Source organism: Acipenser ruthenus, chromosome 7 (genome assembly GCF_902713425.1).
Source record: "Acipenser ruthenus chromosome 7, fAciRut3.2 maternal haplotype, whole genome shotgun sequence".
Lineage (NCBI taxonomy): Eukaryota > Metazoa > Chordata > Actinopteri > Acipenseriformes > Acipenseridae > Acipenser > Acipenser ruthenus.
The window spans coordinates 54,570,314-54,589,629 of NC_081195.1; the positions used below are offsets into that span (position 1 = coordinate 54,570,314).

The 19,316-nt window shown below is 37.9% G+C and overlaps 1 protein-coding gene across 3 annotated transcripts; it reads left to right on the forward strand.

Annotated features, from left to right (window-relative positions):
- The first annotated feature begins 260 nt into the window (after window positions 1–260).
- Window positions 261–19,316, forward strand: il15ra (interleukin 15 receptor subunit alpha). Of its 3 annotated transcripts, XM_034025201.3 has the most exons (8): window positions 261–470; window positions 8,605–8,793; window positions 10,119–10,178; window positions 10,845–10,988; window positions 12,616–12,897; window positions 17,852–17,899; window positions 17,994–18,063; window positions 18,834–19,316. In XM_034025201.3, the coding sequence occupies exons 1-8, from the start codon at window positions 377–379 to the stop codon at window positions 18,961–18,963; spliced, it is 1,017 nt and encodes a 338-aa protein (XP_033881092.3). In that variant the 5' UTR covers window positions 261–376; the 3' UTR covers window positions 18,964–19,316. The 3 variants fall into 3 exon arrangements, with proteins under 3 accessions (XP_033881092.3, XP_033881093.3, XP_033881094.3); XM_034025202.3 differs by lacking the exon at window positions 17,852–17,899; XM_034025203.3 differs by lacking the exon at window positions 10,845–10,988.

The following is a 19,316-nucleotide window of genomic DNA, read 5'->3' on the forward strand; positions in this document are numbered from 1 at the left end:
TTTTGTGTATTTGTTAGGTGTGTTCATATGATTTTGTTTTTGCTTTTAAGTTGTATTGAATCCCTACATTTCTACTACGCGCTTCATAACATTAATTAAAAAGGCTATTAACTGATTCATCTGATATGTCTGTCAGTATTAACTAAATCGAGTTATTAATCAAATTGATAAATGCTGTTAACTGATTTATTAAAATGTTTGAATACACTGTTGTTATGAGAGTGAAAGTGAAAGCTCACGATGGCAAGCTGCAAAAAAAAAAAAAAAAAAAAAGTTGTGTGTGCTCGTGCGTGATCCCTTGAACAGAAAGAAACGCAATGGTGTTTTTCACCCTCTATAACATCTGAAGAAAGCTATCTAAAAACAAGTCACTGAAATGAATTACAGACCAGTCGCTTTCTTGTTGATTTTCTCCTTTTCATACTACACTGAGCACGACACAGTTTGGGCTGCGGATAAGAACAGCACTGGTAAGTATTTTATTTTCTTATGTATACACTGCAAATGTATATATTTAAATAATCCAATTACATTGCTTTTTAAAATATAGCTGCATCGATCTTCAGCATGTGACCAATGATAATCAATTGCAAGTGTGTGTTTTACTTTATTTTTTTGTAAATTATTTCAGATTTAACATAAACAACAGATTACCGCCACCAGAGGCATTTATTTAAATCAGTCAGTGTGTGCTTACTCAACAGCCACAGACCAAAGTATGTGGCACCCTATGCCTGTTATACCATAATTCAAGATAGCAGATTAAGGACAAGCATTTAGTAAATTATAACCACTTTTTTAATAAAAACAAAATCAAAACACACAATTTCAGGTAATTTAACAAATAATCTTTATCAACAAACAAACGTATTTCATTTAATGTGCTTACAACTCTTCTGTGATCAGATGTCTGAGCAGTTCTTTCATGCACTATGCCGGATTCTTGTAACTCTTTACATCCTTGACTGTTTAATCTTGATTTTTTTTTTAGCTGATTTTCCTACCTGCTGTAGCCGTAAATGTCTTTGAATGTCTTTCAAGCGTTTCATTTGAATTTGTTCTGTGGTACTTCTTGATTATTGATTTGATTGTGGATTTTTGTGTTCTATATAGTTCTGTGATACTGTCCTCCAGCCATTTCCTTTGTTGTAGTTTGCTATGAGGGCTCATCTCAAATGTGACTTCAACTCGTGTATCTGCTGTGTTGCCAAAACGTTCTTCTTCAACAGATTTTGGAAATAATGACCTATTTTTCTGGCTATTGACTGTATTATGCCGCTTAGTTATTCTGTAATGGTTTTCAATCAATACATATATTTTTTAATTAGTTCTATTACATTTTTACAGACTTTTAATATAAAGGTGCCAATACTTTTTGTCATCACTTTTTGAAATTGCTTAAGTGCTTTTTAAATTTTTTTTTATAAAGATTATTTTTGAACTACCAGAAATTGTGTATTTTGGTCTTTGCCATATTAATTAGGTGTTAATGTTCACCAAACGTTTGTATTCAACACGTTTTCTTGAATGATCTTATGTTAAGTGTAGGGTGCTGATATATACAGACAATAGGTTTTATTGAACGATGGTTCATCAAGACTATTTTGTTGCTAAGTAGCTTGAAAACTATATTTATGTTGCTTGGCCCTAAAAACAGCCCTAGCTGTTTTTTTTTTCCTGTTTCATATTAGTCATTTTGTCAGCTAATTGGAACCTGAGCTCACACATTTTCCGCTATGACCAGTTGATGACAAAGTTGGCCCATGAATAATTGTGTGGCACAGTAATTTGGTTGTTTTAATGCTACATTTATTTCATGCGGTGTGAGCTTGGTATATAAGGATAGGGCAGAGGAAGCAGACGGAGCAGTTAGTAGGACAGAGTGCCACTGAAAGAACGGATTTAGGACAGAGGAGCGGGCGAAATTAGGATAGAAAGGTGGTTGCTGACTGAGGGTGGCGTAGCCAGCTCATCCCAGGGGCGAAGCCCAGCTACCGAAAAACATATACAAGGGTTAAATACTTGAAGAGCCGACCCTCGGGATAGAAAATCAGACCTCGTCGCCACGACACGAAATGGAAGTATGAAGGCGGAATTATTAGTAGGTGTGACTATGTGAATACCTGCCGCTCAGTGGAGAGGAAAAAATCCTTGAGGCTGATAAGGGGAAAACCTCTGGTGGCCCTGGCGGACAGGAAGCCCCCACTCCGGGCATACTAGCAATTTTAGAATGACCTGCATCTGTATCATAGGAGGATGAATGACATTAAGAAACCACCGCAGAAGAGGACCGGCTCCCCATATTCTTGATCAGGCTGTGATTGATTCTGGCCCTCGCGGCAGAGGTGGTTGCGCCTATAAAGAATAATCTGGAATAATCTGGAGATGTAGAGCCGAGGAGGGAGCCCTGCTCTGGATATGAGGGTGGAGAGGAGGGTTGAGAACCAGTGACGAGTGACAATAGAGCGAGGGGAATCAATAAACAGAGGGTCTGGGGGGGATTCCTGCAGGTGGAGATACCTTTTTTTATTTAGTAGTCGCCAGTTAGTTATTTTTGGAGTTTTCTCCCCAATTTAATAGTGTCAAATTATTTTTGTTTAGCTCAGCTCACTGCTACCACCCCCGCACTGACTTGGGAGCGTCAAAGATGAGCACACGCTGTCCTCCAAAGCGTGTGCCATCAGCCGACCGCTTTTTTTCACACTGCAGACTCACCATGCATCCACCCAGAGCTACAGCATCAGAGGACAATGCAGCTCTGGGCAGCATACAGGCAAGCCCGCAGGCGCCCGGCCAGACTACAGGGGTCGCTAGTGCACGGTGAACCGAGAACACCCTGGCCGACCTAACCCCCCCTCCCCCCGGGCGGCGCTTGGCCAATTGTGCGCCGCCCCCTGGGAGCACCCGTCCTCAGTCGGCAAAGGAATAGCCTGGACTCGAACCGACGACGTCCAGACTATAGGGCGCATCCTGCACTCTACACGAGTGCTTTTACTGGATGCACCACTCAGGAGCATTTGCTGGGGAGATACGTTGACGGCTGAATGAACTGACCATGCCGAAATTGATCCGTCTTGGAGGTATGCAGCCAAATGATGAAGTAGATGTCTGAAATAGAAGAAAGGTCACAGAAACGAATACTCGCCGTGGGGGAAACTAGAAGCAGAAGAAACAGTGAATTCGGAGCTTCTGAGAAGACCGAAGAAGGCTGAAAGGCAGATGGTCTCCATAAGTAGATCCTCAGAGGGGAGAAGCAGCCTTTCCGAAGAGTAGAAATGAGCATATGGAGAATGTCCGTTGATATAGGCAGGCGGGAGGGTGAGGCAGAAAAAAGGCTCTTAAAAACCCCATGGAGGGTCAGGTGAACTGCTGGTATGGAAGACTGGAGGGAGAAGGCATAGACATGATACGGTATTGATATTGGGTCCTAGAAATGTAAGATTTAATAGATACTGAGGCGAAATGGAGAGAATTCCAAGCATGGATGATGAAAGCCAGAATCCGATTTTGATTGAAGAAATAGGATGAATCTGGTTCTGGGCGCGGAAAGACGCTGACCAGGCTGTAGAATAGGAAGCTCTTGAAGAAGGGTGAGGGCTGTAATGCTGAGCAGATTGAAGGGGGGGAGGGGGTAGAGGAAAAGCAGGTGGGACCTTTTTTATATATACATCCACAATGACATTACTCCAGTTTTCATGTTGTCATTTGATGCTGTACATTATACACATGTGCTGCTTTTTCCTTGTTCAATTTAGTTTTGTTCTTAGTTAACAGTTGCAACTTGACAGATTTAGAATGTGGAATTCCTTCCAAAAGGCACCACAGCACTGTTCATAGTCTGTTACATGACCAACAAGGGCATCCAATAAGGCACCCACTCAACATGGCAAGATGCTTAGATTGTTCTGATTAACTGTTGGTTCTAATTCCATTAAGGGATCTGCTGAACAGGCAGAGATCTGAGGAAGTAAACGATGGAATGCTGTCAGTAGTGTGCAGTGGCCTGCTGTAGAGAGCAGAGATTTTCTGAATGTGGTGGATATTGGTCTTTGAGAATTAAGGCGGTTTTAGATGGTGCCGGAGATGGGGCTGCCTTTGGGCACAGATGAAGAATGCATAGATCTGAGGCCGATGCAGGATGTGAGAGGATGAGACTGTGTTGCTCTGAGGCTGCTGCAAAACCTATTGATTTGATCAGGAGCAGTCTATGAGTGTGTTGTCCATTGCGGGATAGGAGGACGCTTTGACTGAAACATTGATAATTGTAGGACATGGTTTCCGAATCTGACTGGTAACTCACATCGAATGAAATGGTGACTTTGAAAGTTGTATAAAGTGCCTTGATGAAGTTGGTTTGGAGGAGCGGGGGCAGATGAGGAAGTGCGAATCCGGGAACAGGAAGAGGTTGAGGGCAGGAGGGGACTGAAATCCCTCAGAGTGACGACGAACTGCAGGAATGGATGGAAAGGTTGAGGCAGGAGGGGACTGAGAATCTCTCAGAGTGATGACGAACTGCAGGAATGGATGGAAAGGTTGAGGGCAGGAGGGGACTGAGAATCCCTCAGAGTGACGACGAACTGCAGGAATGGATGGAAAGGTTGAGGCAGGAGGGGACTGAGAATCCCTCAGAGTGATGACGAACTGCAGGAATGGATGGAAAGGTTGAGGCAGGAGGGGACTGAGAATCCCTCAGAGTGACGACGAACTGCAGGAATGGATGGAAAGGTTGAGGCAGGAGGGGACTGAGAATCTCTCAGAGTGATGACGAACTGCAGGAATGGATGGAAAGGTTGAGGCAGGAGGGGACTGAGAATCTCTCAGAGTGATGACGAACTGCAGGAATGGATGGAAAGGTTGAGGGCAGGAGGGGACTGAAATCCCTCAGAGTGACGACGAACTGCAGGAATGGATGGAAAGGTTGAGGCAGGAGGGGACTGAGAATCCCTCAGAGTGATGACGAACTGCAGGAATGGATGGAAAGGTTGAGGCAGGAGGGGACTGAGAATCCCTCAGAGTGACGACGAACTGCAGGAATGGATGGAAAGGTTGGAGTGTGCGAGATTCGCAGTGATAGCAAACCAACTTAAGTGAAGCAGGGTAGAAAATAATTGGTTATTGTGATTAAAATCCTTGTCTATGTATAAAAAACATTTGCTTAATCTTTTTAGTTTTGAATAAATATTTCGAGACAAGTTTTAGAACAGTTAGTGATGTATATAAATAAGTTAACCTAGGTCTACAAGACAAGCCTGCGGTATTTAGATGTCACAGTTCGGTGAGTTGAACTCGCTCTCACATTGCAAAAGCGCAGCAGCAGGAGCCAGAAGATCACAGTACTGAGGCACAGGCTCGCATTGCATGATAAAGCTTCTTGGTCAAGCTTCTTGTTGCAGTGGAAACCAGATCTTCTAATGGGATGGTAAATTGTGCTGGCTCTGTAGGAGCGGGAGCTGAGTGGGGAGCGGGGGAGGGGCGCCTGATTGCAGACGAGGAGTAAAGAGAGATTCAGCAGACAAAGCTTTGTGGTAGATTAAATAAAGCTAAGGCAAGGCAATCACTGACAAGTGAGTGTCGATGTCTGCCTGCGCAGCTTTGAAAGTTTAGCTGAGGGCCAGTCTTTCTAATGAAGACGCAGAGAAAGTTGAGTAATGGAACTGGAAGCTGAATGGAGCAGGAATGACTAGCCCTGGAGCGCCTGCGGCCAAATAGAGAAACTAATTGATAATATCTTGGCAGCGCTGTGCAGAGAAGTGGCCTGCAGTGAAAGGAGCTAGGCAACGAAGTTTAGATATAAGCAAAGACATTTAAGCTGGAGCACGAATGTCGGCGTCTGAGCATTTGCTACAACGAAAACACTAGACAGCGGGAGTGCAGGTGATTAGGGCTTAAATAGAGAATTAGAGACTAATTAGAGATACCCAGCTACACGCCCCCCGAACTGCGCTACGCTATATTTAAGGTGACAAACTACATTTTTAACCCAGGCCCCAGTACGCATAGTAAAGAGCAATAGTACGTTTACACTTACACCTCAGACCTGCACTGGTTTAGAGTCGATCAGATTAAAAGATTCTTATCATTTGAGCCTCCCTTGGTGGTCCAGTGGTTAAAGACAAGGGCTTGCTACCAGGAAGTTCCTGGTTCAAATCCCAGCTCAGCCACTAACGCTCTGTGAGTGACCCTGAGCAAATCACTTAACCTTCTTGTGCTCCGTCCTTTGGATGAGATGTAAAACCAAGGTCCTGTTATACAGTAAGTGACTTAGTAGCAGCAGTTATTGATGCATAGTTCACCCCTAGTCTCTGTAAGTCACTTTGGATAAAAGCATCTGCTAAATGACTAATTAATAATAATAGGTGTGTACTGAATTACTGCGATGCAAGAACATAATTAGAAATTGAGGAGAAATTTGCAATAAAGTGATTGCATAAAAATATATCAGTATGATGTTGCTATATATTTACTTTTTGCATTTTGTTTGTGGAACACATTTACAGTTGTGAACAGGAGTCAATCTGTGTCTTGAAATGGAATCGCCCAGAAAAAAGCACATATTGATTACATTTTCATTTTTGTAATGTTGTTATTATTATTATTATTATTATTATTATTATTATTATTATTATTATTATTATTATTTATTTCTTAGCAGACACCCTTATCCAGGGCGACTCACAATTATTACAAAATGTCACAGTACAAAGTATAACATTACAAAATATCACATTATAAAATATCACATTACAGAATATCACGTTACAGAATATCACATTACAAAATAACCTCTGACTAATGGTTAATGTCTTTATATTCCTTGAAGAAAGCGCTAACATCGCTAATGTACCCGAAATTTTAATTTTGATTGTTTTCTTAACATGGGGTTTGTAAATAAGTTACATGTGCATACTTTTTTTTTTCTTGCCTGCTATATACAGTATATGCAGTCTGTTGCACAAAAGCCCACACAGACTATCTCTCCTGCAATCGCCCTGCAAAGCAGACCTGTATAATGTTAGCTTTTTTTAATAGCTAGGATTTTACGCATTCTTCAGAGCAACAGGTGGTATAAAAAACTCTTATAAACCCATTGTTGAGGGTTCAATTTCAATCTTGCTCTGAGGTAGAATTCAAACCACTTGCAATGAGGAGGCTATAGCTTACAAACAATGCTGCTTTACACTATGGGCAGAGTGTTACCTGTTAAAAGCAAAAGATTTATAGTGTGAGGCCTGCCTCAGACAAAAACTGTATGTGCTGATGTACAGTACATACACACATCACTCAATTGAAGTAAATTGTTATAATAGGCTTCCTAAGTTTTTTGCTTAGTCATGTGGTTAACAGTAAGTTTATTTTATATTTATTCTACTACACCATATGTCCCAAATGTATTTAAATTTTAACTTTCATTAAACTCATTTTAGCATGGCACCACCTCAGGTCCTAAAAATGCAGGTAAATTGAAAATATTACCGTATTACAAAGGTATGCCAACAGTGTGCCATTCCTACATTTTCTATTGAAAGCATAGTCAATGTTATTATTATTATTATTTATTTCTTAGTAGACGCCCTTATCCAGGGCGACTTACAATCGTAAGCAAATACATTTCAAGTATCACAGTACAAGTAATAATACAATTAAGAGCAAGATAAATACAATGACTTTGGTTCAAGCAAGTACACGTGTGACGAAATACAATTCAATAATACAGCAGATAACAGTGTCAGTGATAGTTACATCAGGATATGATTAAATACAAAATACTACAGATTAAACACTTTGCAGATTACAATACTCTGAAGTACAGGATTAAATGCAGTAAAATGGGGAACAGATAAGAGCAAGTAAAGCACATTTAAGGAAGGGTGATAAGTGTCCCAGGGGAAAAACAGAGGAGTTCTACAGGTGCTGTCTGAAGAGGTGAGTCTTAAGGAGGCGCCGGAATGTGGTCAGGGACTGGGCAGTCCTGACATCTGTGGGAAGGTCATTCCACCACTGCAGAGCGAGGGTGGAGAAGGAGCGGGCTCTGGAGGCAGGGGAGCGTAGAGGAGGTAGAGCCAGTCTTCTAGTGCAAGCGAAGCGGAGAGGTCGAGTGGGGGTGTAGGGAGAGATGAGGGTCTGGACGTAGCTGAGTGCAGTCTGGTCAAGGCATCTGTAGGCTAGTACAAGAGTCTTGAACTGGATGCGAGCAGTGATCGGGAGCCAGTGGAGTGAGTGGAGTAGTGGAGTTGCATGGGAGAAGCGAGGCAGAGAGAACACTAGGCGGGCAGCGGAGTTCTGGATGAGCTGGAGCGGACGGGTGGCGGACGCAGGGAGGCCAGCCAGGAGGGAGTTGCAGTAATCTAGGCAGGAGAGTACCAAGGCCTGGACCAGGAGCTGGGTGGCGTAGTTGGTGAGGAAGGGTCGGATTCTTTGGATGTTGCTCAGGAAGAATGTGTATGAAGAATAGGAATTGCAAAGACTTTCATACTGTACTTAAATGCACATTGCCTATTTTCTTAAATGAGGTAAAAATTGTTTATTTTATTTGACTTCAAAGTACTCATCGGACTGCTTAACTAACATTGCCTTGACACAGGATTTTTTTTTAAATTATTCCAGATAAGTGTGAACATCCTGTCCGGTTGAAATTTACAAATGAATTTGAAGAACATTCCTTTCTTGTCGGCCACAGCTACCGCTATAATTGCATACCTGGTTACAAAAGAAAAGCTGGAACCTCCTCTCTCATCCGCTGCATGAATGAAAGTGGGAAAGTTCAGTGGTCAGAAGCCAAAATAACATGCATCAGTAAGTGCTTTACAAGTATACTTTCTAATATGTTGCAATATGAGTTGTGTAATGTCATTTTAGGAAACAGACATTCTAGAGAATATATATATAACAATAAGTAAAGTGTATTTTTTATAAGATGCATTCATCCATTCTATACATAATGTAGACACATACTGGAATTGCTTAAGAGACAGGAAGAACTCTCTTTTACCGATCAACCCTGGTAGTTCTGCTGATGTTTAGCAGTCTCACTGTCATTGCATGTTCAATGATTTGTCCACACTATTCAACACTGCAGTCACATTCAGTCCTTCTTGGTCCTTCATTTTATGCCAAGCAAAGCCACGCCATACACCTGTTAATGCCAGGGCACCAGCACACCATGATAACCTGACAGTCACGCAATTGTGGCAGAAAAATGTTAGCATCTTTGTTGATCGCATTTGCAATGAGAATCAGTTTTCTTAGATTTGTCACAGTTGATTAAAAAAATCCCTCGTATCCTCCTGATGTGAAGTGGGAAGTTGCCGACTTTAGTGCATTTTTTGTTTATTTTAAAAGACCCTAAAAGCTGCACACAGAGCCTTAAATAGATCATAAACTTATCAGTAGTTTGGTGTTGGGGCTTTCCACAGAATTACTAATTATTATTATTATTATTATTATTATTATTATTATTATTATTATTATTCTTACAAATTCACTTTTAACTTCAATAAACATATAATAAATTGAAAATCTACAAACTCCTTTGTCGGTAATGCCTTTGATCCTTTCTGAGCCATCCGACAATTTGCGTGACATTGGTATAGTTGGATAAAAAAAAAGAGCAGCTAAAAAGCAGCTGTGCTTTTAGACTTTACAGATTGAAGAGCTTCTGTTCAGTTGTGTTAAAAAATAGAAGATTCTTAAGAAAAACAAAGGCCCTTGGACTTTTTGTTTGTTGTTAGCTTTCTGGGTTTGATATCTCATCTGTTATAAATGTTTACTGCAGTACAGAGGTGTCTTGTAAGACCTCAATGGCAGTTCTGCACTCATAAGCATGATAATATAATTCTTCTTGCACCCATGCTACTATAGTCTTTTAATGAATTACAGGCATTTTGAGTGTGATTTATTGTGGCATGACCTTGATTCAAGTTGTATTTCAAGGATCCGCCTTGCAGTGTCATCAGGGATTGTTTTGTCCAGATCTTTATGGCAATTATTCAGTGGTACTACAGTGGCATTACAGCAATGCAAGAGGTAAAAATGACGCTACAGAAAGTGGCTATACAGAGGTTCAGAGTCTGGAGAAAGATCGTGCCGAGATGAACTGAATTTTTATTTTCTTGTATCAGGAGACCCAAAATTAAAAGGAGCCACAGATCCTCCACAAGTTAATAAAGGTAGTACTGCAGGTGAGTATGGGAGTAATTAAGGACTAATTTGTTTTTAAGTGTAGTGTACGAGGAGATAAACATTCCGAATTCTAATGAACAACAAGGCCTGTCGAGTTGTTTAATTTAGGATTTGGAATGTTTACCTCCTCGTTTACTGCACTTAAAAACAGGTCATCGCTATGATACACCATTATACAGTAGCTTAAACATGTTCAGTTAACTTTTTTTTGCTTTTTTTTCCTGCTACCCAAATACATCTAGACATTTTTCCTTTTTTTCCTTCTGCAGCAGTCTGCATGGTTGCTGTGGCTTAAACTAGTTCCATTTCATCCACTACAGAAATCAAATGATGTAAATGCATCAATCCTCATTGGATAACAATAGTGACTTAATGGTAATGTTACAAACAGTTAACATCAGTATCCTGTAATTAGCAGGGTGTCTTATTCACTGTTTAAATTCACAGTTAGATTAATATGTTTAATATGAGATTTAAAAAGCTATGTTAATAATGATTCTGTTTATCTGTAGAAGATTATCGGTAGGAGCAAACGTATTGTAAACGTACGAAAAATAAACCGCTTCTTTTTTTCTGTCATCTTAAAGCAAAGGGGCTTTTAACAACATTAACAGTTCCAGTCCCAGATACAACCACATTACCTTTTACTATATTCACACCATCAGCACCAGCCCAGCCCAAGACAAAAGCTACCACTACGAGAACCGCAACAGTAGAAGGAAAAAAAATAGCTTTGCCTGAAATGCCGCCTCCCAGCGTACCAACTACTGAAAACAGAATGTCATCTCAGCCCGTAATTACAGGGCAAGGTCAGTTCTAAAATTGAGATTTTCGGATATTTTTCTTGAAAACTGTCTTTGTAGTTACAGTCACAGACAAGAGTATTGGTACCCTACACTTAATGTAAGGTAATTCAAGAAAATATGTTAAATACAAACATTTAGTAAACATTATCCACTACTTAATACGAGAAAGACCAAAATACACAATTTCTGGTAGTTTAACGAACAATTTTAGTTAAATTTAAAAAAGCAATTAAATGATTTCAAATATTTGTTTATGACAAAATTATTGGCACCTTTACATTAAAAGCCTGTAAAACTGTAATAGAAATAATTAAAATATATCTTCATTGATTGAAAACCATTACACAGTAAATAAGCTGCATTATACAGTCAATAGCCAGAAAAAGGGGCAATTATTTCCAACATCTGTTGAAGAAAGGTTTGGTAACACAAAGGAGTTGGATTTGTTTTACCTTTGAAGCTGGGATTCCTAAGCGGGCTCTATAAATCAAGGCCTTGAAATATTTTTGTTAAGCCCATTACTGATTCTCTTTACAATTCTAAACTATTTAGTGCCTATTGTACACAACTGTGTGTGTGTAATATTATTATTATTATCCATTACTTTAACCATGTCATATAACTGAGGCATGTTGCTGTACACACACTGATCAAATGTTCTTCCCTTTGCTCTCACTAGAGCGTATATGTTTTTCGGCCTTATTATCCTCAAATAAGCTGACCTGTAGAGTATTTAACAATAAAACCAATTAGAATGAAAGACTGTATTTAAAAAAAATAGACGTCTCTAAGACCTAGTTTTTCAAAAATATCATATTTTACTTTCCAGAGTTGTGCCAAGAACATACTTCAGGCATACAAAAGTTAGAGGCTGAATATTTGGGTACATTGCACACCCCTAAACAGTTTTTTGTTGATTTTGGGTTTATGTAACAGTTAGTGAAAAAGTCTTTGAGGAATCCTCCAGTAATTACTCCTAAATATTTTCTTAAGGAATCTGTTAAGTAACACATTCAAATCACCATTTTTAATTAAAAAAAAGAAAAAAAGATGAATCAAACAATTTGCTTGGTTTTATAATCATTTTAAAGTGGCCATAGTTAACCAAATAATTCCATAAATCTTACTTGTCATTCACTCTGTCTTGAATTTCTTGGTCATTTCACCGGTAGAGTGAAATTGTCCTTACCCCTTTAATGCTTTCTGTGCTGTCATTAGACTGCTTCCTCTATTGACTGAAATGCTTTGCAGCCATACTTTGACCCCAAAGAAACTGTGAAATTGCCAGGGTGTGAAACAGTAACAGCAGCTTCCTGAAAGCAAACTGAAAACTATTTTTTTTATCTAATAGCACCAGGAATATGTTTTAAAATATACATACATGCTTGGCATAATATGTTTTTCTTTCAAAACTCCACGCTTGAGACTTTTTTGTAAGCTACAGACACTTTAAAGTACTTATCCTGTTAAATTCTTACAAAACTGAAAATCTCACTTAATATTATTATACTCAACATTATTAAGAATTGCTTAAAGACTATTTCACTGGGATTACATTTTGTTCCTGTGTTTTTCTTTTCCATGCCTGAATAAATAATGCTTGAATATCAAACTGCGACAAAATCCCCAGAAACAGCAGCTTCCACAGAACTGTCAACCATCACAGTCCCCTATGTAAGCACAGCAGAGGCCTCTTCCTCTTCAGCGTCACCACCAGCTCTTACAACACTAATGCCAGTACCCTCAACATCAAGGCCACCTCAGCACACCACAGCTGATATTACGGCAGGCATTGTTGAGACAACCGATAGAGAGAGAACTCCACAAGCTTCAGCCTCACCGTCTCCCACTTCACCAACTACTCAATACAGAGTATCGTCAACAGAGCCTATAGTTACTTATAACATTCCAGGTCAGTCACAGTTACATGTACAGTACCATGCTGTTGTTACTCCACTCATCTCATTAACCAGATCACATTATAGAATGCATTTTAACAGAATCATTTTTAAGTACCAGGCAAACTGCTGTTAACAAAGCATTTAAAATGAGTAGATTTTTTTGTGTTCAGATTGGTCCTCTCTTTCTGTATTAGTTTATTGCCATGTTCAGTGGGTTGTGGATTGTTTGCTTCTGGTCAACGTGTTGAGTAATTATATTGAACCTTGCCCAAAAGAACTGTGATTTATGTTTCAAGTGCATTTCAGAGACTCAAAGACACTTACACTGAACTAAAATATATATCAAATGATATGCATTTTAGCATAGTGTAGTATTGTAAACAGATATCTTGTGCTGCTTCACAGAGAAAATCTAACCCTATTGATAGGCTTCTCTAGCCACAGTTTATATTCCCACTGTGGACATGTGCATCAGTTTGCCTGGTCCTCAAAGCATTATCTAATTGTTTGCATTTCATTCAGTTTCAACAGTCCAAGTCCAATACCTAAACATTTAAATATATGGTTTGGATTGCTTTGTAAACAAATTGCAATCAGAAATGTGATTAAATATTATTTAAATCATATTGCATATCAAATATAAGAAAAAGCAATGGGGAGAAAGACTGAACATGAGGTGCCTGCATTGTATTTTAAAATAAAAATAAAACCTGCTCTATCAGTTCCTTTAGATATAATTATGTACATCTTTATCAATTTGCATGTAAGATTTGCTTTTTGTGATACTGGCTTCCTTGGTACAGCTTCACCTTATGTCGCTTTGAAGGAGCAGGCAGGGATAATGCAGTCTTTGCTTTGATCTTTGAGCTGAGCACCAGCTTCCACACGCTCTATTTCTTTCAGGCTTTATCGCTGGTTCTGTCATGGTAGTGTTGGTGTCTGAGAGGTACAATGATAGTCTTGCTTTTCATCATTATCGTGGCTCATCTAGGATGCTTTCTTGAATATCCCTCATGAATATTGCACCTTTCAAACATTACAACGCCACACATAATTGGTTCAGATATATCTCATCTTCTGCAACATACTTTGCTTGCACCTGGGAGCTGGCACGGTGTGCATAACATAAGTTCATGTTATGAACTGGTAAATGAATCCTGAGTTCCACTTCATGGTAATTTCCCAAAGGTTGAAAGTAACTGCTGCATATGAAGATGCATAGTCAGTTTGTGTTAGTTACGATTCAGATAGATAACACTGGCAAGAAAGATGAGTTACTATAGAATCCATACAAAGAATACAGACAAAGTAGCTGCCTAGTTTGTTTCCAATGGTAACCAATGCCACAAAATGAATAATGGATTCTGTTCCCAACATATGCACTGGTTGTTGTGAATGTCCTTATTTTACATTAGAATTTAAAAAAAAAATCCAGCTAAGTAAATACAGAGTGAATCATATCCTGTGGTGCAGCCAGCATTCATACTTAAAAGAACAGTTTGTTCAAAAAAAAAAAAAAAAAAAAAAAAAAAAAAAGAATCATGAGCAATTATTACCCGGTCATAAAATGTGTAAGTAAAACAGTTGCTATCTCAGTAGACAATCCAGTATTTAAAGTCTGTGTTTGAGCATTGTTACTTATAACATAGATACAAATCTTCATTCCATTTCTGCATTCTAATGGTGTTGCTCTCTAAACAGTTACATGGATGGTGAAATTACGCCAGGAAAATTAAATGTGCATTTTGATGTTGGCAAGTATCCAGCTTGGTTGTATAATATGCTACCATTCTTAACCCATTAAGTACTAAATACATTTTCCTTTGAAAAAATCAGAACACAAGCTGTAGTTATGTAACCTGATACATTCTAAATCAATATTTCTTCAAAGAAAAAAATCCTTAGTTTTGGCTACAAACTGCTGCATTTTATTTTGAGGACAGACAACTCTTGTGCGCTCTGCAGGGTAACACTCAACTGAACAGAAAGCTGATTTTAAATATTTGACTTTGGCAAACAAGTTTTGAAACATCTGTAGCTTTTGGCAGATTTTAGAATATTTTTAACCAACATGAATTAGACATGTACAGTAAGTACGGTGAGGCCTTAACAAGGGTTCCATGAGTAAAAGTTCCAATAGTGCTCACTTACACATCAGGTTTTGAAGGTTATCAAATTAATAATTAAGAGATTATTACCTGAATAGAGGTTCAGTGGGTTCATTGAGGTAATTACATGTGTGCTTGTAACAAATATCTGGGCCAGAATGGCCCTTTAAAACAGTAGAATCCAATAAAAAGATCCCACGTTTCAAAGTCACCGGCGCTACACAGTAACCTTTATGTGGACAAGGTGAGACCAGTGGACTCACCATTGTTTATGAATATCTGAATGAAATAATTTATTTCATTATTTTTTTTTTTAGTTCCGTGTAGTCCTTCACCACAGTGTAATATATTGACTTGATTCAAGTGTAACTAATCGTCCTATGGACTCAACATGTAGAAAGAATATCTGCAATGAAAGTTCAGTGCAAAAAATAAATTCCATTGATTGCAAGTGAGTATCCAAGCTTTCCGAGGCAGCGAATTCAGAAGATTTTTGCCTGCAAGAAGACATTATTATTATTATTATTATTATTATTATTATTATTATTATTATTATTATTATTATTATTATTATTATTATTTATTTCTTAGCAGACGCCCTTATCCAGGGCGACTTACGTAATCGTAAGCAAATACATTTCAAGGGTTACAATACAAGTAATACAATAAGAGCAAGAAATACTATAACTTTTGTTCAAGCAAAGTACAAGTGTGACAAACCAAAATTCAATAATACAGCAGATAATAGTGATAGTTACATCAGGATATGATTAAATAGTGATAGTTACATCAGGATATGATTAAATACAAAGTACTACAGGTTAAACACTTGGCAGATTACAGTATTCTGAAGTACAGGATTAAATGCAGTTAAATAGGGGGCAGATAAGAGCAAAATAAAGCACATTTACATGAAGGGTGATAGTGTCCCAGGATACAAACAGAGGAGTTCTACAGGTGCTGTTTGAAGAGGTGAGTCTTAAGGAGGCGCCGGAATGTGGTCAGGGACTGGGCAGTCCTGACATCTGTAGGAAGCGAGCGGAGTAGTGGAGTAGCGTGGGCGAAGCGAGGCAGAGAGAACACATGTTAAAACTACATTCTCAAGAATAACTCACACTCACTTGCTGTTGTTATATTTTGTTACATAAATAAATATTTCCCTGAGTTCCTTGAATAATGTAGTATATACTTCCTTTAAATAAAACCAGTGAGTCCAAAGGATGGCTTGGAGGTGGGGTGAGGTTGTGCTATTATGGAATAGTCTCCATATTTCAAAAGAAATTCAACCTGGTTACATAAAATAAATAAATCATGATTTAATGTTTGTAGGAGTTTGTAGATTGAGGCCAGCTTTGTTCACTGCACTGCAGTATTTGAGGAATCCTTATATTTCTCTGACTTTTGGTGATTCCAACTACATAGCTGTAATGAGCATCGAAATTCATAATGCATTTATCAAAAGGTCCTATATGAGACTTACTGGAAGGAACTTGATTAGATTATTTGCAATCTTCTTTCTGGCAGTTTCTGTTTGTCAGCAAGAAGTCTTGAGGTTTAGAAAAGATCAAAATTATCTAGTTAGCCCAGTTCAATTACAATGCTGCAGCCCACATCCCATTGCATCAGTGGCTTTAATGGCTCTCATTCCACTTCACATAGACCATTACAACATTTCCAAAATTTCTTAACTTCTGAACATCAGCTGCTTTAACTGTCTTTTCACTGCCTTAAATTTAGTATCCTTAACTGTAATATTCTGCCTCCTAACATTTTTTTTTTTTTATGGGTGTGAAGCTTTTAGTTTTCTGTACTAACATGTAGATCGCTGCAAAAGGAAACCTTTGTCCTAACCTTTAATAGCTTCTGTACAATTTCTACGAGTCCACTAGTCATTGTGCAGTCAAAGTATAATTTCTTGAAAAAGTCTCATTTATATAAGGGTATTGCTTTATTTTGTGTGACATCAATAATTATTAATTGATATGCAACCAGCCTTTAATTAGATGTTACTAAATACCAATAGCTAGTCAATGTGTATTGATATGCACTAACAAAACCAATCAATGGTTTATTTAAGATACATTATTTTATAAGCAATACATTAATGGCCAATAAGTGGTTGAGAGAAACTTGAAGTTCAGAAGACTCAGTTGTGGCAAAGTTAAATTATTGTAGATGTATTTGCAAAGCATAGATGCTTTTGGTTGTTAATTACAATAAGATCATAGACTGATATTAATCTTAATGATAAATGGATTCTTCAAACCAGAATTTATCAACACGCAACAGACACTTATTATCAATTAAAATGTAAGGATTCATTTTCTAACCACTTATCAATTAACAAAACACATTGAAAGTAGTTGGTTGTTGACTAACAACTTTAATTAATGGCTGATTGCATTTCAATTAAGTATTAATGCCATGCAAAATAAAGCACTCTGTTCTCAGTGATGGATAAACAAATCAATATGATTTTTATTTTAAGACATCGCTTTTTACAAAAATTACAATAATATAAGAAATGTTTTTTTTTTTATTTTGTTAAATTAATATTTTTGTTGATTTTATACTTTGAATTTGGATTACACAACAATCTGGTTTGCAGTGGTCAAAATGTATGGTACTTTACTAAAAAATGCATACATTTTTTTAAATGTAAATTCAATAATTCATAGGACTAAACAATTATAAGAGTGACAGTGAAATAAGTACTGAAGCTAATTAAGGGTAAGAGAATGGATTTTAAAACTTTGGTTACTAACCTTTTTAGAATGTAGGATTCTGGCAGATGGGCAGGACTAAGATAGCTTTACATGATTTTCATATGTATTCTAAATGTTTCTATGTTTCATAGATATTACAGAAAAATCTACTGATATAAGTGTTGGTGCAAAGGCAGGAGGTAAATAGAAATCGTTGAACTGTAAGTAGCAATTGCAATACATTTGTATCCCTTTGCTAGTAATGGTAATATGTATTTTATATTCATTTTTCAGGTTCAATAGCTGCTGTGCTGCTGTTCATTATTATTACTGCTATTGTGATATGCATTTATAAAATGAAATGGTAAGTAATTGTGATTAGTGTTTGAGTAACAAAGACATGAAGGCCTTTTCTGAGTTTATACAACTCCATTTTAGCCAATCAGAACACAGATAGCCATTCATTTTGTACACAGCAACAGCAGAAAATTCAACCCAAATTATGTTAAAATACTTAAAGTATACAGTCATAGCACAGCCCCAGATACAACTTGTATCACAATTGAATTGGACATTTACATGTCATGGTTCAGTCCTAACACAGCACACATCTCAGTTACCAAAGTGCCCTTGCCTGCTTCAAGCTGAGTTCAGCATCTGTCCTTTCTTAAAACAATATCCTAAGTGTTGCATAAATGAAATAATTGAGCAGCACCACGTTAAGCACAAGAGTGATTAGACAGGGCCTTTGGCTCATGCTTGCTAATGCTGGCCCTGTGGAAATATCCAGCCAGAATCCAGGCTCTGCAACTGCACTGATTAATCATTATCTATGTTTCTAGTCAATTGATAGAAGAGTCATTTCTACACAGTGAAGTTTGTAGAAACTGGCCTGTTTGGTAGCAGTGATACTTTCCTTTATACTTAACCTTCCATCAGCTGTAAATTGCCAGGGGCTAGCCTGTTTAAAGTTATGGTCTACATCACAGGTTCCCACACTGGGGCAGCACATATAGAAATACTGGCTCCCAAGTGATGTTTTCGGCAGATAGGAAACAATATAGACAAGCAGTTCCTGTTGGTGTAACTTGTACTAAAAGCATTTTAACAAGCAACCTTTTTATTATCCGACAGGGGCAGGAATATAATTGTAACTCCAGCATCAGAACTGCAACCCATGACAAATCCAGAGCAACCACCACCTGATGTCATGTTAATTTCAAATGTGCCAGTAACGGAAAATGGAGACACCGATGAACAATGATTTGTTTCTAAACCGTGTTGCAGCTAAAAAAAAACAACAAAAAAACAACAATTATTCACTTAATATACTCATACATGGGAGACCCTTTTGATGTTAGGGACAAATAAACAAATGGAATGTGCAATTAATTCACTCGGGGTAATATGGATCAAATCACTGTCCCCATTAACCTTTTGGTTTAGTGAACTTTCTGAAAATAAAAAGAAAATGTTCATGTTACAATTTAAAAATGTATATATTATTATTTATTACATGTTGAGATGCTGACAATGGGAAAATCAGCTAAAAATACATTTTCAACATTTGTACAAGAGAAATTGACTATTTTGATAGAATAAATCTATTCAAGCCTT

Coding starts and splice junctions, on each gene's coding strand:
- il15ra (XM_034025201.3), top strand. CDS start 377: ATGAATTACAGACCAGTCGCTTTCTTGTTGATTTTCTCCTTTTCATAC. Junction 10,989..12,615: donor GCCCGTAATTACAGGGCAAG/GTCAGTTCTAAA, acceptor CAAAATCCCCAG/AAACAGCAGCTTCCACAGAA. Junction 12,898..17,851: donor AGTTACTTATAACATTCCAG/GTCAGTCACAGT, acceptor TATGTTTCATAG/ATATTACAGAAAAATCTACT.